This window comes from Genypterus blacodes, unplaced genomic scaffold (genome assembly GCF_046128005.1).
Source record: "Genypterus blacodes isolate CSIRO-AG114 ecotype Tasmania unplaced genomic scaffold, CSIRO-AGI_Gbla_v1 ptg000120l_1, whole genome shotgun sequence".
NCBI classification, from domain to species: Eukaryota; Metazoa; Chordata; class Actinopteri; order Ophidiiformes; family Ophidiidae; genus Genypterus; species Genypterus blacodes.
The window spans coordinates 1,631,575-1,650,719 of NW_027466923.1; the positions used below are offsets into that span (position 1 = coordinate 1,631,575).

The following is a 19,145-nucleotide window of genomic DNA, read 5'->3' on the forward strand; positions in this document are numbered from 1 at the left end:
AACATGGGCAATTGCCTAAAGCAGCAAGTGAGGAAGGGCAGACTCTCACGCACACACACACACACAGGCACATTCTCTGTGAGGCTGTATTTACACCCACACGCTGTTTAATTTGAACACAATTATGCCACAATGCATTAAAACTTTGTGGCAAGAGTGGAGCTGGAGCTGGGCTTACTGACAGGCAAGATGAGAGATGAGAGCGAGGGAGAGAGAGAGAAAGATAGAGAGAGAGAGAGAGAGAGAGAGAGAGAGAGAGAGAGAGAGACTCAAGCAGCATTACGAGCCACATTTCCATTCCAGTTTAATGTGAAATGTTGACACAATTCAACTGCAAAATAGCAGTGTTTCAGTTCCATTATGTTAGAGAGTAAGGATTGCTTTTCTCATCCATCTAGTATTAAAATCTGAAGTAAACATGGAGTTGGCTTTCCACCATCTTTTAGCTGTCTGGGAATAAATAGTCATCATAACTTCAAATCTGGCTGTGTTCATATGTTTTGGGCTTTAATGAGAGATATGACAATCAGTGAAGTCTTTCCTTGATACATCTTGAAATTAAAGCAGCTGTGGATTTGATAGACGCCCTCAGTCCTACCTTTGTCCATAACTCCTCCCATCTAATAGTCGTATAAGTAGTAGTATACATATTTTTGAGACTCAAATGTTATCCTAAATCAGATTCCATCGGCACGACGCACTAACCAGCACTCAATTGATGGATTCCTATCAGAATGTAATGAAGATTTCGGCTGGATCTCTCAAAACAAGAACAGCTTTAAAAAGTTGCATACTGTCGCTTTAAACGCATGGTTTAAGAAACATCATAAAATATTAATTTTCTCTCCATTCTGCTCAGTAAGCCTGCAGAGTTTGGTTTAGAGGCAGAGAGTTGTTTTCCTACCCTCCATATTGGCTTTCCAGGGAGTCGTCACTTGCATTTATTCTCCCACTGGGGGCTTTGTAATGCTGTGTTAAACTGCAGAATGCACTTTACTTTATTATTTTGAAAAGAAATGATAAAATCTGTAAGTGCATTACTGTTAATAGAAAGTGAAAATGCAACCCAAAAAAATCTATTCTCAATTAAATGTCTGTTAATAAAAATCAAAACTAAAGCCTAATCTTCTTTTCCAAATCTAAAATCATGCAAAACTACCTCAAATCATTAAAAACAGACGAAAAGATGATGTAAGCCATTCCCCTGTAATTGAGCAAGCTTTGGATAAATACAAACAAATAAACCCTGAAGGTAATTAATGCTCATTAGTGAATGTCTTGCATGCTGTAGCTGCTGCCTGGGATTTATCTGAATCACTACTTTCACACAATCCTACTTCAGCTTGAGTTAGTCTGTTTGTTTGTACTTCAGTATCTCACCTGCCATCACAGGTCAAACCGGCTTCAGACATCTTCACCGAGCAAGTGTCCTTAAAAGGTTATTTTATTTCTTTACCTCCATTTTCCAACGTCTAATGGCACTTCTTGAGGTCCTCGAGGCTCTTGTCCGTTGCGCAGATCAACACAATGTGTACAATAAGGGTTAAATATTGCATAGCCACTAGTGCGGTCAATGTATTAAAGAAAGCAAATCATAAAAGGCATATACACCCAAATCTATCCTGTGGTTGTTAAATATAATAATAATGTGAGATGATAGTCCATGTTCAGTTCATTGAAGATCAAAACAAATCAAAACAAAAAAAAAAGGCTATCCTTAAATGGAGAATCAGGGTTACAAATCTCAAGTGCTCATATAACTAGAAATGGTGTTCAAGCACTAAAATAGCAAGAAGTCTGGATAAGCAACAGAATCCCCAATTCACTTTTCTCTGCCCTGAAGGACGCAGTCACATATTAAAGGATGCAGTGCAATAAAAAAAAAGAGAAAAAGAAGCCAGGAGCCACATGGGAGTAAGTGGAGTGACCGCGGCAGCCACCATCGCTCTTACTGCCACGTCTTTAGCCGTAGTCTCCCTGACCCTGCCTCAGTTTGCCTGGGAGGCAAAGCCTGCTGCTGTTGACGATAAAACAAACAGACAAGCCCCATTTATACAGTCAGGTGTCATGACAAGGGATAAACAGCAAAAGGTTTCAGGCCTCTTGAGACAGCGTCCGCACCGATAGCAAGGGCTATCATCATCCTCATCCTCACTACCACCCCCGTGATCATCATCAAGGCCAGCAATAGAGATGTTGTGGCCAAAAGTGCCTGCTGGGAAATGGACAACTCCTGACTCAGATAGGACAGAACTCAAGGGCTGCACTGTTTACTTTGCGTGGCTGTATTCATTCGTGTCATTGAATTAATCGCGTCAAAAAAAGCAATTGCCAAAAAAGAAAAAAAGAACATTGCTGCCGAAGAGGGGGGGGCGAGACGGGGAAGAACTGTCTTGAATAGAGCGAGGCGGCCATGGGAAGCACGTGGCGAGAATGACAAGAGCGTGGCTGTCATCACGAGGGATGAAAAACAGCAGCTCTCAAACGAGGCGAGGCAGTGGCTGGCGTTTTCTGCGCGGCGGCGGCAAGGAAGAGGGGATGCAGAGAGACCACAAACGCAATTATCTTCACGCCAGCTTTGTTGTTTGTCAGAACTGGCACACATTTAAGGACTTGGGTGTAGTGATTATATGACACCCAGAGAGCCTTCGGGGTGGACAAGAGGCAGCGAGCCGGGAGTCATTACCCAAGCCAAATAGACTTCTCATTTGTTTTGCCGTCAGGGTAAAGCATCAGCAGGAATAAACAATGCTTCCTGGATACTAAATCACCAAAGGCATGCACGCTTGCTGGGGGTGTTTTTCTTTTTAAAGATGCAATTACACAAGCCTGGTTTCAAAAAAGTGGGAAATAGCCGATTACATTTGAGGTTTGTGAGAACACAGAGGGGGGAGGGGGAGGGGGGAGTCAGGCCACCCTCAGGACTGTGTTCATGTCTGATCCGGTGTCTGGATGTGAATTCACATATGACTACATGACAGATGGCATAATGTGGGCATAGGGGTTATCGTCTGACAGTGTGAAAAAAAAAATCTCGCTGGCACCATCCAGTATCACCAGCTGGTATTTTTCATAGCATTCCATCTCATTTAGGTTTAAAAAAAAACACAAACCAAAAGCTATTTTCCTCGTTTTGTTGCCTTCCCCCCGACGTCATCGTTTTTATCCCCAGTGCGAGCTCTTTGTGAAAATACACCGCATGGAAGCTCATAATATTCAGATAATAGCAGCAATTTGAAAATACCTGTTGATAACCTGCAATCTCCATGGCAAAACGCACAGTGGCTGAGTGGCTCCACTGCCACACACACACAGCCCGTGGTCTGCTGCCAAGGTCAAACACAGACAGGGTGGCTAATGGTCTTGGCACAGTTCCAAAGCGCAGCACATGTGACCTACCATAACGTACATAGGTCTTTTACGTGTGAGCGGCCATAGGAGTAGAATGTCAGCCCATTGCCACACAGAAACACACACACACACAGCTTTAACAGCTACAGTATACAACATTTGTTCAGCTGCATATATAGTATCTAAGGTGAGGAAGGGTATTCACTCTATGGATTCTTCACACTACTGGCTTGGGACAAACCCTTCATTCTCCTAAATGTGAGTATTTGTGCCATGACATCAGCAGCCAATATGAAAGAACAAGCCCAGAAGAGAAGCACACAAGAATTACAACATTTGTGTCACGTGAAATCGATTGCGTCCTTCAAACCTTCACCATAGCTGGAAAAACACATTGGGTGCTTGAATGCCACAGGTGAAGAGAGGCAGGTGGTGACATCACTGAAATAGCACATGGCCGCCTGCGCCTGCACCTCCTCAGCATACACAGACTGCAAGAGCAGGGGGAATAGGCCGTTCCATATTAGGGAAGAGAAAAAGGAACAATAAAAACACGAACAGAGCCACACAGCGTCTTCATCAGTTAGAGAGAATGGGAGATATGTATTCTGGTCACAGGATGCAAGCTTGAAGAAACAACAAAACAGAACACGCTTTTAACAAACACCTCACCCCACGTGTGCCAAGCCATTTTTAGTTTCACTGGTTCAATCTGCTCCTTGTACTCACTTAGAGTGTGTGTGTGTCTTTTGTTCAAATGATATCTCGAGCAATTATAGAATTATCATGTCACAAAATTGCAACCCTCTAAAAGCCGGTTCTATTTGTCAAGGCTGGCCTTCCTACTCTGTGATTACATGACTATACAGCTGTGTTCAGGAGTGAATGGTGGTGGAGTTCATAGCCTTTATTCTGCTTGTCTTAGATATCATTTACAGTTTTAGTTAATTTGTAAAAAAAAGAAATCACTCCAACGTTGCCCCCAGCTCCGTTCTTCTTGAGATCAATGCTTTTCTCCACATTTGCCGCATCTCCTCTCTCCGCCAGCAGCATGCGCATCTGCCGACTCTGTAACTTCCATCTTTTCATTTACCTAAACCTGCATCAGAGGCGAGACCCCCGCTCATTTCCATTTATTGAAATCACATTTCTATTCCATCTGCTAACTAGTCACCTGTGAAACTAGTTTTTAACCACGACCTGAAAGTGCAGAGGCTTTAGATGTCTACCCATCCCCTTTATTAGTGTTTATTCCCAAGCATAAAAACTGCTGGAGGGGCACACACTGCCAGTGCAGGTCGTTACATTGTAAAACACCATGGCAGGGTGGTACACAACACTGCACGTTCAATAGCCAAGTGCGGTGGGGAGGAATTAAAGAATAAATTTCCTCTTCCAATTAAAAGATGTATTTGTACAATGTGAGTGGAGAATGGGAACATTATCAATGAGGGGAGGAAAACACACTGTTACAACCGAGGAGGCACAATTACTGAGGCTGCTGCTATGCAATTAAATAGTGCTATTTAGACAGCGTTACTCCCCGCTAATAAACGCTGAACATATAGAGGCGACAATAGTGACTGTACAGCTGGAGGAACAGATGACTTGAGATGTAAACACAAATGCTGGCAAAATAACTACATCAAAGGATTATGGAGAAGATCAGATGAAGACGCCGACGTTAACATAGAGCAGTAATTCTCAAAAGTTGAAAAAGTCTCCGTAAAGAATAAAGGGCACTCGTACACCGCAGTTGAAAAACATCATAGGTTTTATTGAGAGAAGACATGCAGTAGTGTTGTTTGCAGAGAGACAGATGTAGACCTCACACTACTCCCACGCTGTACTAAAGCATGTTGGAATCATCTGGGCCCCCCTACCAGGCCCTAAAATGGGGGTAAGTGGAGCTCACAAGTACTGTAAAAGTGTTCAACCTAAAGGTTTAAGCCAACAACAGGATGAACGCGGTTATGAGTGGAAATCAAACTGCCACAGAATTCTTTCTTTCATGTCTAAACCCTGCTGACATTTCAAAACTAAACAGACAGTGGAAGAAATTCCCCAGATACCCTCTATGCTCTACCCGCTTCCTTTGCCGGCCCACATTGCTCTGGTTGCCGCCATTACGCCTGCTCCTTGTACTGGTGGTGCAGCATGAGGACGTCTTCCTGGGAGACCCTGGTCCAGCCCTCGCTGTGGACGTGGTACAGGTTGACCTGCCCTCCACTGTAAGCGTCGCGGTACGTGGCCTGGTAGATGGCTCGCCTTCCCAGTTCGCACGCTTCCTCCACGCTGAGGTCCTGCCGCAGGCCGCTGTCCATCACACCGTAGGCGTACATGGAGCCCGAGCCTACGGCAAATAGGTCACCGCACACTCGGTTCCCCTCCGAGTCGACGTAGTACAGCCCTGGGGAGAGAAGACGGGAGGCAGAGCGCTCAGTACTTCATACACGTGGGGGGTGTGTGTGTGACGGGAAGTGGAGAACAGTGGAGCGCATTGAAACGTCTTTTCGAAAGCCCCCAGATTGATGCCAATTTGTTGGACAACATTCGGTGCTGGACTGAAAAGATTATGCATGCATCTGGTAGAGAGGACTCGGTTGGTTTAGAACTTTGGATTTGGTAAAAACTTCAGGTGCGTTTCAAGCTCTACTTGTGTCTGATGTCAAGCTTCTTCCAGGATCCTAACTCAGGTGTGAAGTTCTGCAAGGAAAACAGAGTACACGGAACACCACCGCTCACACAAACAAGCACACACGCTTGTACTTGTGCGCACACACATACACACACACAAACACAGCATGTCCTCCAGAGGGAGAATATGAACAGCTGCAACCTCTCCAAATGAAGTAAAGCTGGCAGATACGAACAGCTGCATCCTCTTCAAGTAAACGAAGCCGGTCGCGGAACCTGCTGACGCAGCTCGGGGACACATCGCTGGCCGCCCAGGGGCCCTGCTGCAGGCCTTATTGATCTCAGCAAACAAGGCCAAAAATTAACTATCGACCTGCAACCCGAGCAGCACAGGTAACTGCACCTCGCACCTCCATCAGGAAGGAGGACGAATACAACAGTGTGGTCACATCCTGTGGACATCAAACGCGTGGAGAGAGCGCGCACATTCCGCACATTCCACACATTCCACACATTCCACACACACACACACACACACACACACACACACACACACACACACACACACACACACACACACACACCTGAATGACACATGCAAGCGTGTGTTCACCCCGCAAAATGGAACCGAGCAAACGCGAGTCTCAAGTTAGTACGGCGGTCCGACAGACCTGTGAGGGACGGTTTTGCGCCGCGCCACGCTTTCTGCACACATGCGAGACATTTTGTTCCACGCAATGACACACTCGCTAGGCCTGATCCCACAGTGACGCGGGATGGGTCACCGCCACCAGCCTGTGAGCTCGCCCACAGCCAGCCTACAGATGGTACAGAGATGCTGGGAAAGGCATGTTTTTCACAGCGCGTCACCGTGACAAACGTGTGAAAATAATACTCGCACATGGAAAAATCCTGGGACGCATCACACATACTAAATCGCCTGATATGCGTCGCTCCATCACTTTGCTCCTCGCATGAAAAAAGACACTTCAAAATCCCCTTGGATTCTATATCCTGGCTCACTCAGTTCTCAGCCTATAATAGTGACAGTCTATTAGGGATAGAGAGCCACTTGCTGTTTTGAAGGAAAAAAAAAAAAGGCGCTTACCATTGCTTTCAACAGGCAAATTGCAGCTTCCTCAGCCTGTCGTTAGCTTGCCATGATAATCATCCACCGCCTGCCTTTGCTCGAGGGTAATTTGCCATTCTGAGACCTGCCTGTTCCTCTTGAGAACTGTAAGGGACTCGTTAAAAAGCGTAATAGCTAGGGAGAGGGTGCCGTGAAGGCGGCCTCTTGTGTCGAGTAGCACAGTTGACGGAGGTGGATGAGGACTCCTTGGGAGGTCCAAGTATAGAAGCGTGGCGGCACCAAAACACATGTCTCCGCCATCAGCTCCATTCCAGACACACCTGGGTTTTTGTGGAGCGCAACAAGATGTTACTCATCCATCTATGAGAACACGCAGAGAAACATGAAGGCGGTGATGAGTGCTACACAAACAGAAAGGGGATGAAATTCACAGGGCCCCACATTAAAAGCAGATGTGGGGGCACGCTGCCTGGATGTCGCAGCATTCCAGCAGTGACGGCCAAAAGAGACTCTTTCCACTCCATCAATCAAGTGACAGGTGTTTAAGAAGCCCTTTTTTACACAGAAAGCAGGGCATCTAGTTGGATTGACAGCTTTTAGAGGCAGGAGAGGGGCACAGTGCAAGTGACGGGTGGCTGGCATCAAATAGGTCAGCCTCTGTCTATCATATGGGCTTCCATCGAGACTAAGCCAGTAAAATAACAGATTTAAACAAGATGGTGTGCGTGTGCGCCCGTTCGCTCGCTCAGCCTCCAGAGAGTAGCTGTAAAACTGAATGCCATAGCAAGAACCACTAATGAGGTTTCACGTACAGGAAAATACATATTTTGTCACGAGGCTGCTTCCCATTAAATGACAAACCACCTGAATGCAGACACCTGTTCTTGCAGGTGGCAGTAGATGGCACTGTGCTGATTAAAGCCTCTACCAGGCCTCTACCAAGCTGCCAAGCACACACACAGTGATTACTAGTGTCCTAACATTGCTGTTATTACACAGAGCCATGTTTGTCAAGCTCCTCAACATCATTTTTATTAGATTTACTTGGCATGCAGCTAAAGACACTCCATCAGGGAATAAGTGCTCTTGACATGATTGTAGCTGGCTAATGAGCTTCCCGCTTAATCGCGTTTGATTTCATTTACATGACATTTACCTCTCTATTCAATCACTGGTGTAGAAGAGGCCAGTGCGAGTCCAACACCCTTCCTATTGGATCCATACCGGAATCATTATTTCCCCAATTGATCGCAGAGGATTTAACATGTGTCATTTCTATTTGTTGGCACACCAGCGAGCATCATTGTTTACATAAACCTCTCTTGCTTTTCAGACAAAGCCGGCATTGATCTCTGCGGGTGTATGGGAATTATGTATGCGACCCAATTGTCCAGGTCTGAAACCCTTTGTCCATCATCCCGCCGCACTCCGGCTGGCCCACAGTCCCGGCTTCATCGATTTCCCATTACTGTGTCACTGTGGCGGCCTCTTTAAGCACACCTTCTGTGATATATGGCCTCTCGCTGAATGGCATCCAAAAGCCACAGCTCAGGAGTACAAACAGGGCCTGACCATCCAAGTGGCTACAGTACCATCTAGTGGAAGACGACGGCAACTACGTCTACTTAAATGTAAATAGTGTTTATACAATGGAGCTATTCAATTTGCGGCTGGTGAGATAAAGAGGAAACACTGGAAAAATATTGAAAAAGCCATTTGGTCAACATCACTGTAGTCCAGATTGCAAAACATTTAAGATTAACACCAAATTGAAATGTACACAAAGTTCTCCAATAAAAGTCTCTATTCAGGCTGAGAACAGGGTTGCCAGTTCGGGTCCCCTTATGGACCATGGCAGCGTTGCCAGAGAGTTGCCAGTTTGCCTCTAGGGCACTGTCGAGGTGCCCTTGAGCAAGGCACCGAACTGTTCCAGGTCAGGGGCGCGGTATCATGGCTGCCCTGCGCTGACCCCTCTGTAATGCATGTGTGTGTGTGTGTTGAGATATGTAAGAGGGGCACGCAAGGTACATTTCAGATGACGTGTTTGCATGTGATTTGACGCAATAAAGTTTCTTCTACTAACTTCTTTAAATGGAGTGTGTTACTCTTTACAAAGAATGTTTGGACTCTTGTGATTAAGATTTACACCATACTGGCCAAGAAACACATTTGCAGACAGGCCAACAGTTTGGTTGATCACTTACTTAGCAGACCAATAGAATAGAAAAGAAGATTTGCGACGTTCATCCAGCAACAAGTTGATGAAAACCTCTTAGCTCTGTGTGTCATATACAGCTGTTCTATTTACCTGGTCCTCTTTTGTCCCAGCCACACACCATGGTTCCCATACTGAGCCCCATGCCTTTGTACTGGTACACCATGTTGGCGAGCAGCTTGGAGGCTGCCGCTACCGAGATGCGCTCCTTATTCCGGAGCTCATAGATGCGGCACTGGCGGGCCAGAAGGCGCTCCCAGAAGCTACAGTCGGCAGCGCCTCCCGCCATGGTACCCAGCAGGTACGGGTTGATCTCAATCACCTTCTTTACCGTCTGGGAGGCAATGTAGGAGCCCGCTGTGGCCCGGGAGTCCACAGCAACAATAACACCATGCTGGAACTGAAAGGAAACAAGAGAGAGGAGGAAATATTACGTCAAAACGCGGTTCAAACATTGGAAAATAACATGTAGAAAACGGGCCAAAAATGATTTAATTACAATGGAATGGGTATTGGGATGGAAGTATTTATAATTATCTTGTAATGCAATTAGTCCTTCAATAATTGCATTTATCATTACTTTTGACCTAAATTCACGGTATTAAAGTCAAGACCCACATGGTTTATTCATGTTACATCAATTTGGGGGAAAACAAGGAATTTTAACAAATGCAATGACTTGCAAGATAAAGTCTCCAAAGCAAAATACAGCTGCCTTCAAATGTAAAAGAATTACAGAGGATTTCAAGGTAGAAACCCATTTAAACTTCAGCAGCTATGTACAAGGAGTAAACATCACACAATAAAAAGTAAATTTAACATAATGTACAGTACTTAGAAATTAACCTTGTTACAGTTTACTCTGGTAAATATGATGTACTCTTATTTACTTAGACTTTCTTGTCAGGCCGATTTTGGAGCAAAGAAATGCCATTGAAGTGACAGATGAAGACTCGTAATGAGAAAGCAGTTTGTAGCCATGCTAACGTTAGCGCGAGACATAAAGCGTGATGGAAAGGTGAGAAACATAGAAAGAAAGGTGTGTGTAGACATTACTAAATATTAGTGACCTCTGCAGCGGTGTTTAAGTACATTTAGTGCTTCGTTATCTTACTTTGAACGCTAAGGTGGTGGTTCCGTGCAGAAACTCTATTTTCCTCTCGACGCCATCGTTGTCGGAAGCACACAGCGCCGGTTTCACCGAAAAATTGAGACCGTCTCCGGGCGTATCGTCACACTCCGGACCGCTCTGTCCGAGTCCACAGCCGAAGTCAAAACGTTTATCGTTTACAAATGAAAATTCCGCACAATCACTGTTCAACACGCTAGCGAGAGCCATCTTTGTAACTGTCTGGTGAGCTAGCAACTTCCGCTGCTGAGCCAGGAACATATATTCAGTCCAGATAATGAACCGAGCAGCGCCCTCTATGTGTGTGGAGGGCTATAACATCAACAGAATGATAGACTGGAGAGAAGAACAATTAAATTCAAATTACACAACAGAAATTCCATCCATTCTCTGCAACCGCTTGTGCTTATTTTTTTGTCCGACTTGACATAATGTAATCACACTAATGAATTTCCTTTCCTTTTGCCTCTTAATTCCGTTTTAGGGGACAGAAGTGGACAAAACCATTCCATGTAAAGGCCAAACTTGTGGGTTTCTACAGAGCCAAAATATACTTTTTTAGTTTGTTTATTTTCCATTGAACTTTCCCTAGATCTAAAAAAAAAAACGATTAAAATAGGCTATAACATTTCACATGAATACACACACACACACACACACACACACAAAGCTCATTCATTTGTCCCTCTTTTCCTGTCCTCCACCATCTTTGCTTTCTTTTGCATGTCCCTGTAATATTCCTCCTTCAGGTTCTCTCTCTCTCTCTGGGTCCATCCCTGGGCTGTAATGTGGAAGAGGTCCACGTTGTTTCCAGAATATGCGTCCCTGTGAGTGGCTCTGAACACAGCTTCTCTGGCCAAGGCGATGGCCTCTTCTTTACTTAGGCTCCACTTCAGCTCTCTATCCAGGACTCCATAAGCATAAGGAGACCCTGATCCAACAGAGAAGACATCTCCTTGCAATCGGGCGCCATCACTGCATACATATATCAACTTTGGTCCACTGTTAGAGGATGTGGAATGTGTCGTTGCAGTAATATTTTCATTACTGACGGGATCAGTCATTAAGGATGTCGTCATCTGTTTCAAGGCTGCTGTGTCACTGTTAATCACATCCTTGTCCCAGCCACACAGTGTAAGGGCCACACACACTTCTGTCCCTTTAAAAGGGTGTAGCATAAATGAGAGGAGCTTGGCAGTGCCACTTATGGACAGGCGGCGTCTGTACCTCAACTGGTAAAGTCTGATCTCTCTCGTCAAAATTCGTTCCCACAGCATACAATCTGCACCACTACCCGAAGAGGTCACCACTAAATGGGAGTGAATTGGAGTAATCTTATGAACAGCTGGACAGGCAACAAGCCCCCCAGCACTTGCTCGTGTGTCTGCAGCTGCAATGACACCACCTTGGAAGATGAAACCCATGGTTGTCGTCCCATGAGTGAGAAGGAAAGGTCTCCGGGCAGTTGTTGCCAAATCTGGCATGAAAAAACACAGTGGGACTGCACTACTCCGGTCAGATGACCTCAGCCACCCCCTTCCATGGTTGTGATAGTCAGTCATACGAAGTGATGAGGCTGTGTCTTCCAAAAGTGAGGCAGGAGTTAAGCCCTTGTTATATGCAAGACTGTCTTTGAAGCGACAAATATCTTCTAAAGCCATTTGAGGCAAGTAAGGCAAATTGATCACAAAATCAAAATTCCTTTTGTGTTTGATAAAAACAGATAAAACAAAAATAGATCCTCAGGAAAAATAGTTGAAGAGAGTAATGAGCCCCACAGAGATCCCACTGAGGTTTGTAATATAGTATGTACTGCCCTTATTCTCTTTTTGGACTGTCTCGCTCTACCATTAACTGTAAATGACCTACCTGTTACTATCCTTTTATAGTACTTCAATGAATGACAGCTTGTGTGCATGCATATCCACATAAGCACACATTCAGGCCTATACCAAAAGCAATAACTTGACATAAGCGATATCTGATCTTACTTGTTGTGATAGCGATATCAAGAGAAGCCTCTTTCTGCAAACGTTTGCTAAGTGAACGAGTCAATTTGCAAGTTCATACATGTCATTTTCAGTTTGGCTAAAACAGCAGAAGAAATTTAAAAAGCTAAAAGATCATTCTGTAGATTGTTCATAGACTTTGATTATGTTCTGAGGACACATAAGGTTTTCTTTTAGGTTTTCTGGTGACTCTAAAAAAACATATTGCCCAATATGCAAGATTCTGCAAACTTCACATGATCTGTTCAAACTGCCTTCTATTTAAACGTATCTTAATTGTAAATGTAACAACAATACATTTGTAATAATCACATGATATGATATTGCCCATAATTTCTATTTTCTTAATGTCTAAAAAATTAAATCCAAGTCACATTAAACTGTTTGTACTGTTTTTATTTATTTATTGATGTATTTACGTTTTTCTTGTTTAACGTGGTTCTATTCTTAATAAATTGTATTGATTACAATTGTGTTTCACGTTCAATGTTGATGCCCTGAGTTTCATACTCTGAAGGCAGTTACAAAACCGAAATATCGCGATAATATCCAAGTCAAGCAACTGAATTACATCCGAAGCCATTTTGGCTCCAAAAACCTTACTGTCTGATTACTATCAACGCCTTTGCAGATCCAAGATGGCGTCGATTTCCTCGTGAGCAAGAACAACGAGATGCTCTCCCGTTCACTCAGTCGGTTTAATCATGGCGTCCGGCAGCACGGGGAGCAGGGTCTCCTGCGGGAGAGATTTGAACTGTGTGCCGGAGGTAGCCGACACTTTGTCTGCGGTTGCTAAACTCGGGTGAGTAGGGAGCAGCACTTGTATTTGTTTTACGGTTGAGGAGAACTTATGTGGGATCGAGGAGGTTTGCTTGTCTTATTTTTCGTATGTCTGCTAGGCTAACCGGTGAAATGAAAGCACGTGCCCAATCACAACGACGCTCGTGCCTGTCTGGCATGCTGCGTTAGTGATGCTTGTGTTTTCCACTCTGCCCGTATTGGTTTACTGCTAAATGGTCATTTAACTGAAGAAGAAACGTGTGTTTGAGCTCCCAAAATTTACAATTGCAAATCATCCGTTACTTTCTATCTGTGCAGGTTTGACTTCCTCGCCATGCCCGTTTTCCACCCGCGATTCAAGAGAGAATTTGAGTTGCAGCCTGCGAAATCCAGACCCGGTGCCCAGACCCGCTCAGACCTGCTGCTGTGTGGAAGAGGTCAGTGCTGCTCTGTTACATTACGTCAGTGTCTTTGTTGCTACTCCGTAAACTTACACACTTTCCCTCCTAAAGTAAGAGACACACCTGCATTCTCGGGAATTGAACTGTTGACCCTGGGATCACAAGTTACCTACCTTTGAAGACATTCTTAATTTGCATGCATTATGTCTCTGCTCTGTTAAACTTAATTCATTGTCTGATGTGTTTGTTGTCATTATATTTACAACCAATTGTGTCCTCTGCATTTTGGTCTATTCAAAGGCCTACAGACCTGCTTACTTAAATTGTGCAGCTTCTTGCCAGGAAGCAGGACAAACTAATAAAGAACACTCACAACACATAGAACAACATTAAGATAGAGCAGATGGGAAATCCATAGTGCACACTGGGAGTGAACATTGATTTCTCTCCTGGATTCCTTCTGTAGTTTCCCACCACAAAGGTTTCTTCCTGTTGATCCTGTAGAATGAGAACTTAAGAACTGCCAAATTTGTGTAGCCCCCGTGGTTAATGCTTCCTAACCTATTATCCTTTGAATAGATTGGAATACGCTTATTGTTGGGAAACTCTCCCAATGGATCGAGGCAGACTCTGAAATCGATACCGAGCGCAGAAACTCTGAGGCTGTAAGTTGCACACAGTCTCACACAGTTACTTTGTTCCCAAGGTTTCACATCTGTGCTTTTTTTCTCCTTGTGTCGACCCTGTGTGATGATGGTTCTCTGTCTCGTGCGTCTTTCCAGGCTCTGGCACAGGAGCTCAACTTCTCAGCCTACTTGGGTCTGCCCGTGTTTATGATCCCTCTGAAGGGCCCCAATAATGCCAATTTAGCCCGCCTGCTGCTGAACCACATCCATGTCGGACACAACTCTTCAAATGTAAGACGGAGACTTAAAGAATCCTGCCCATATGTGTCTATGTGATATGAGTAAGATGGCGTAGAAGAGAACAGATTGAAGGTTCCTGTAGACGTTCACATAGACCTTACCTCTGTCGGTGTAGGATGCACTTCATCTCCACTGACAGCTGTTGTTCTCTGTCACCCATCAGTTCTGGATTCGCGTCCCGCTCATCGCTCCAGAGGACCTGCGCGAAGATCTGATTGAGAACGAACCGAACACGAGCGCGGAGGACACAAATGTTGATGAGAAGACCTGGAGCTGGTTAGTTTCATGCCGGTCCACTCTCTGGACAGGCTGCGTGCCGCCTGCATACTAAAATAGCAGTTATTGATTTCCTATAAGCTCCTGACACATTTATTTGTGTTGCCTCTCCTCTTTTAGGTGGCACTCATTTAGAACTCTATGTGACTACAACAAGAGGATCTGTCTTGGTGAGTGAGCACACTGTGAAACAACAACCCAGGGCAATGTCAGGGCATTAAAGAATAATTATAGCTGTGTTTGGTGCTAAAATGCTGCTTTTATGCAGCCATTGATGTCGGAGCAGACCTTCCCTCGGATACCGTGGTCGATAAGTGGCTCGGGGAGCCGATCAAAGCGGCCACGCTCCCCACCAGCATCTTCCTAACTAATAAGAAGGGCTTCCCTGTGCTGTCAAAAGCCCATCAGCGAATCATCTTCCGTCTTTTCAAGGTATAGAACTTTGATTCCTATCATTAGATAGCAATGAAGCACCACTTCTATTTGTTTGTTGTTGCTAAAAGAGTGTTTTCCTTTTCAGTTGGAGGCTCAGTTCATCTTCACAGGCACCAGTCGCCACACTGAGAAGGACTTCCGCTCTTACCTGCAGTACCTGGAATACCTCAACCAGAACCGCCCTGCACCCAACGCCTATGAGATGTTTGCCAAAGGCTATGAAGACTACCTGCAGTCACCCCTCCAGGTATGTGGATGCTCCCTTTGTTCCCAGAAGCCTCTTTCTCTCAGAGCTTGTCGAATACTCACACGGAAAAGAAAGACAAAGGGAAAAGAAATGTTAGGAGTAGATGCTTAGGGAGACAAAATAACGGTGACAGTGACCTCTACAGTCTGGTTGTACAGGCGGTGAATAATAACCTTATTACTGATAAATACTTGTGTTCTGTACCCGAGTGGTGATGTAAAGAAAGCTCTGTGGGAAAAGGGGCTTCATTTGTTTATGCATACGGTGACTGTTTGGATGATGATGGATTGATCGATCCCTCTCCCTCTAGCCCCTCATGGACAACTTGGAGTCTCAGACCTATGAAGTGTTTGAGAAGGATCCAATCAAATACTCGCAGTATCAACAGGTGAGCATATCTGACACAGCTGTAGCATAGTGTTACCAGCTGCAGTCTTTCATGTAAATGTAAAAGTAGTATCAAAGTTATTGCTTTACACAATTAAAAACTACAGATGTGGATTAGAAGTAAGGGATCTGGGCTGCAACTGCTTTCGTGGAGTTTGGCCGCCAACCTATTGACAAAATGTCTTTGTCTTGTGTCTACAGGCCGTCTGTAAATGTCTGCTTGACAGAGTTCCAGAGGAGCAGAAAGACACCAATGTTCAGTAAGTAGCTCTACACAGGGACTCACAGGGGTTCATGTAATCCTTCCTGTCTTGAAATGAAAGGAACTAGTAACAGCTCTCACCCTCAGATAGATCAGTAGACCGCTGATGAGGTAATGGCCTGTTTCTCTAAATGATCTTGTTCTTTTTGACACAGGGTGCTGATGGTGTTGGGTGCAGGCAGGGGTCCCCTGGTCAATGCGTCCCTGCGTGCTGCCAAACAGGCAGACAGGCTGCTGAGGGTGTACGCCGTGGAGAAGAACCCCAACGCTGTGGTCACGTGAGTGCTATACCATCATGTTTAGCTTGAAGTTTGAGTGCAGAGTCTAGAGTGCTCCACATCACCAACACACAGGTGTGCAGGCATGTGTGCAGGCGTACTGTATGTTGAAATAAGAAAGAAAAGCAGGGGATGTCTGCCAGTTTCACACTCGGCGTCTCTCTGGCATCATGAAGAATAAGGACACATTTTATTACTTCCAGTTGCTCTGGTTTCCTTCCCCAGTCCAAATATATGCAGGTTAGCTGAAGCGCTGCCTTTGTGACTGTACTCCCACAACCCTGCACAATACAGCCAAAGTACAATCCTCTGCAAAATGTATTCTTGTATTCTGGACATAACCACATGCACAACAGATGTCCACCGCTCTCCACATCTGGGTTCTTTTGGACAGATACACAAGGCCTTCATGGTGTCACTGTGAAAGTTGAACGCTTTGTTAGTGAGACTGTAACTGATGGAGACGTGCGTGTTCTCTCAGGTTGGAGAACTGGCGCTTTGAAGAGTGGGGCGATCAGGTGACAGTCGTGTCAAGCGATATGCGCGAGTGGGCGGCACCGGAGAAGGCCGACATCATCGTCAGCGAGTTGCTCGGATCGTTTGGTGACAATGAACTGTCCCCTGAGTGCCTGGATGGAGCGCAGCACTTCCTCAAAGGTAGCCCGCCATGCATGTCCACAGACAGACAGACAGACAGGCTTTTCATTAATTGTTATGTGCAAGTTGAAAAGAAGAAGAAGAAATGTTATCTCTTTTAATATCCAGGCTTCTTTGCCGCTCATATTCACTTCACACCCGTTTTCTCTTTCCCTTTCCCTCACCCTGTCTCTCCCAGATGGTGGTGTGAGCATCCCGTCTTCCTACACTTCCTTCTTGGCTCCCCTGTCCTCCTCCAAGCTTTACAACGAGGTACGAGGCTGCCGGGAGCGCGACAAAGACCCCGAGTGCCATTTCGAGACGCCCTACGTCGTGCGCCTGCATAACTTCCACCAGCTGGCAGAACCCAAGCCTTGCTTCACCTTCACACACCCGACCACGGGTAAGCACACACACAGCCTGAACCAAACAGCTTTTTGTCTTGTGTACACTTCAACATGACGCTTTACAAATGTGGTAACCATCCTTTTGCTTCCTCTCAGACATGAACAATAACCGGTACCAGTGCCTCAGATACAAAGTGGACTGTAACTCTGTGCTCCACGGCTTTGCTGGTTACTTTGAGACCACACTCTACAAAGATGTCACCCTCAGTAAGTCTTATCTATTAAAGAGGGCGGCAGCTGCGGTGCTGTTTGATCTGAATATCCATGTTTATACCTTGCGCCTTTGTTTCCTGCAGGTATAAAACCAGATACACACTCACCCGGGATGTTCTCCTGGTTCCCAATCCTGTTCCCCCTCAAAGTAAGTTCTACTATCATCCCATTACAGAAGCCTGTGTAATTCCCTTTCCCTTTAGCTCCACATAAGGACGGTTCTTCAGAGTTTGTCCTTGCCTCTGTCTCCATGTGCTTGCTCATTAGGGAATGTTGTATTTCTTTAAATGGTCTATATGTAAAGTTCCAGCTGACCTTTGTTGTGATTTGGTGTAATCCTCAACCTCTCTCTCTTCCAGCAACCCATCGCCCTGTCATGTGGCGACGATGTGGCCGTGCGATTCTGGCGCTGCAATAACGGGAAGAAGGTGTGGTACGAGTGGGCCGTGACCGAGCCGTCCTGCTCCGCCATCCACAACCCAGCAGGCCGCTCCTACACCATCGGCTTGTGAGGACGAAAGCCGTCGACACGCCCGCCAATCAGCATAATCACGTCTCTGTAGGCACTTGTGGGGGGAAATTGAAGGAAGCTTTGACCCTGACTCTATATGTAAACAGTTAGCCTGGTGTTGTTAGACCTGTCCCGAGTCCCTGAGCTTCTGCCGTCTGCTTTTTGAGAACCGCCCGTGTGAGCACTTTGTAGTCGGCAATGAAATCGTCGATGGGGGGAAAACCCAAATATATGAATTGGTGTAGGTTTGTTGTAGGAGTCACTTTCTGCAGGCTTTGGGCTCAAAATGAGATCAAACACCTCACCCTCAGTCCATCATGCTTTTTTTTCTAAGTGTTTTTTACCGCACTGTTCAGTTGCAAACAGACACACTAATCCAACAGGATTGATGCCTTACTGAGCAGACATTCCAAACTGAAGGCACATGCTGAGGGAACATCTTTTGTCAACGTGAGGAAGTTGGGTTTTGAAGCTGTTCAGGTCACATACCGTGTTGTTTTGAGCTGTTAAATTCGACTTTCCTTCATTGTTTCTGTACGTTTGATCCATGTCAATAAAGAAACTGTAATGTTCATAAGATATAGGTGTCGTTTGATTTTAGTGCGGTCGTACTTTGTGGCATCTTTGTGTGAATTTATTGTAAAGGTTTGAATAGTAAGAGATGCGTCAGTGCTCTTGTTAGGTGTAGTTGTATGATTTCTCCAGTAGATGTCCCCTGAGAACCCAATCTAGTATTGGAACCAGTAGGTCTAATTGTTAGTAATATTTGTTTCTGTATGAATGTTACTTCATTAGCTCAGGTAGATTTACTTAAAGGTCCGTTAGATGGAACAGGAATGTGTCAGGGCTTAGTGCTTCTGACACAAATTTGCTGATTTGCTTTTAGACTCCATCTGCAACTCCACTTTTGACTTTGGAAACACTTAAGATTGACGATTGACCTGCCTATATTGAT

The 19,145-nt window shown here is 45.2% G+C and overlaps 3 protein-coding genes across 3 annotated transcripts; 1 reads left to right on the top strand and 2 right to left on the bottom strand.

Moving 5' to 3' along the window:
• Positions 1-5,107: 5,107 nt before the first annotated feature.
• Positions 5,108-10,677, bottom strand: psmb5 (proteasome 20S subunit beta 5). Its single transcript, XM_076162353.1, has 3 exons — positions 10,408-10,677; positions 9,387-9,693; positions 5,108-5,761 (listed from the first exon to the last, which is right to left on the bottom strand). The coding sequence occupies exons 1-3, from the start codon at positions 10,630-10,632 to the stop codon at positions 5,478-5,480; spliced, it is 816 nt and encodes a 271-aa protein (XP_076018468.1). The 5' UTR covers positions 10,633-10,677; the 3' UTR covers positions 5,108-5,477.
• Positions 10,678-11,093: 416 nt separating this feature from the next.
• Positions 11,094-11,906, bottom strand: psmb11a (proteasome 20S subunit beta 11a). The gene has a single exon (XM_076162116.1). The coding sequence runs from the start codon at positions 11,904-11,906 to the stop codon at positions 11,094-11,096; it is 813 nt and encodes a 270-aa protein (XP_076018231.1).
• A 1,201-nt stretch (positions 11,907-13,107) lies between these two features.
• On the top strand, positions 13,108-18,769 carry prmt5 (protein arginine methyltransferase 5). The gene is made up of 16 exons (XM_076162391.1): positions 13,108-13,233; positions 13,530-13,648; positions 14,192-14,277; positions 14,395-14,529; positions 14,702-14,814; positions 14,935-14,984; positions 15,083-15,246; positions 15,335-15,496; positions 15,807-15,884; positions 16,085-16,143; positions 16,301-16,423; positions 16,905-17,080; positions 17,259-17,462; positions 17,563-17,673; positions 17,763-17,827; positions 18,039-18,769. Exons 1-16 carry the CDS (start codon positions 13,136-13,138, stop codon positions 18,189-18,191), a joined length of 1,896 nt encoding a protein of 631 aa, XP_076018506.1. The 5' UTR covers positions 13,108-13,135; the 3' UTR covers positions 18,192-18,769.
• The last annotated feature ends 376 nt before the right edge of the window (positions 18,770-19,145 follow it).

Excerpts from the sequence above, each read along its gene's own strand:
- psmb5 (XM_076162353.1), bottom strand. The coding sequence starts at position 10,632 with ATGGCTCTCGCTAGCGTGTTGAACAGTGATTGTGCGGAATTTTCATTT. Across the intron at positions 9,694-10,407 it reads CCACCACCTTAGCGTTCAAA|TTCCAGCATGGTGTTATTGT; the intron begins GTAAGATAACGA and ends GTTTCCTTTCAG. Across the intron at positions 5,762-9,386 it reads CTGGGACAAAAGAGGACCAG|GGCTGTACTACGTCGACTCG; the intron begins GTAAATAGAACA and ends TTCTCTCCCCAG.
- psmb11a (XM_076162116.1), bottom strand. The coding sequence starts at position 11,906 with ATGCCAGATTTGGCAACAACTGCCCGGAGACCTTTCCTTCTCACTCAT.
- prmt5 (XM_076162391.1), top strand. The coding sequence starts at position 13,136 with ATGGCGTCCGGCAGCACGGGGAGCAGGGTCTCCTGCGGGAGAGATTTG. Across the intron at positions 15,885-16,084 it reads AATACTCGCAGTATCAACAG|GCCGTCTGTAAATGTCTGCT; the intron begins GTGAGCATATCT and ends TTGTGTCTACAG. Across the intron at positions 17,674-17,762 it reads CTACAAAGATGTCACCCTCA|GTATAAAACCAGATACACAC; the intron begins GTAAGTCTTATC and ends TGTTTCCTGCAG.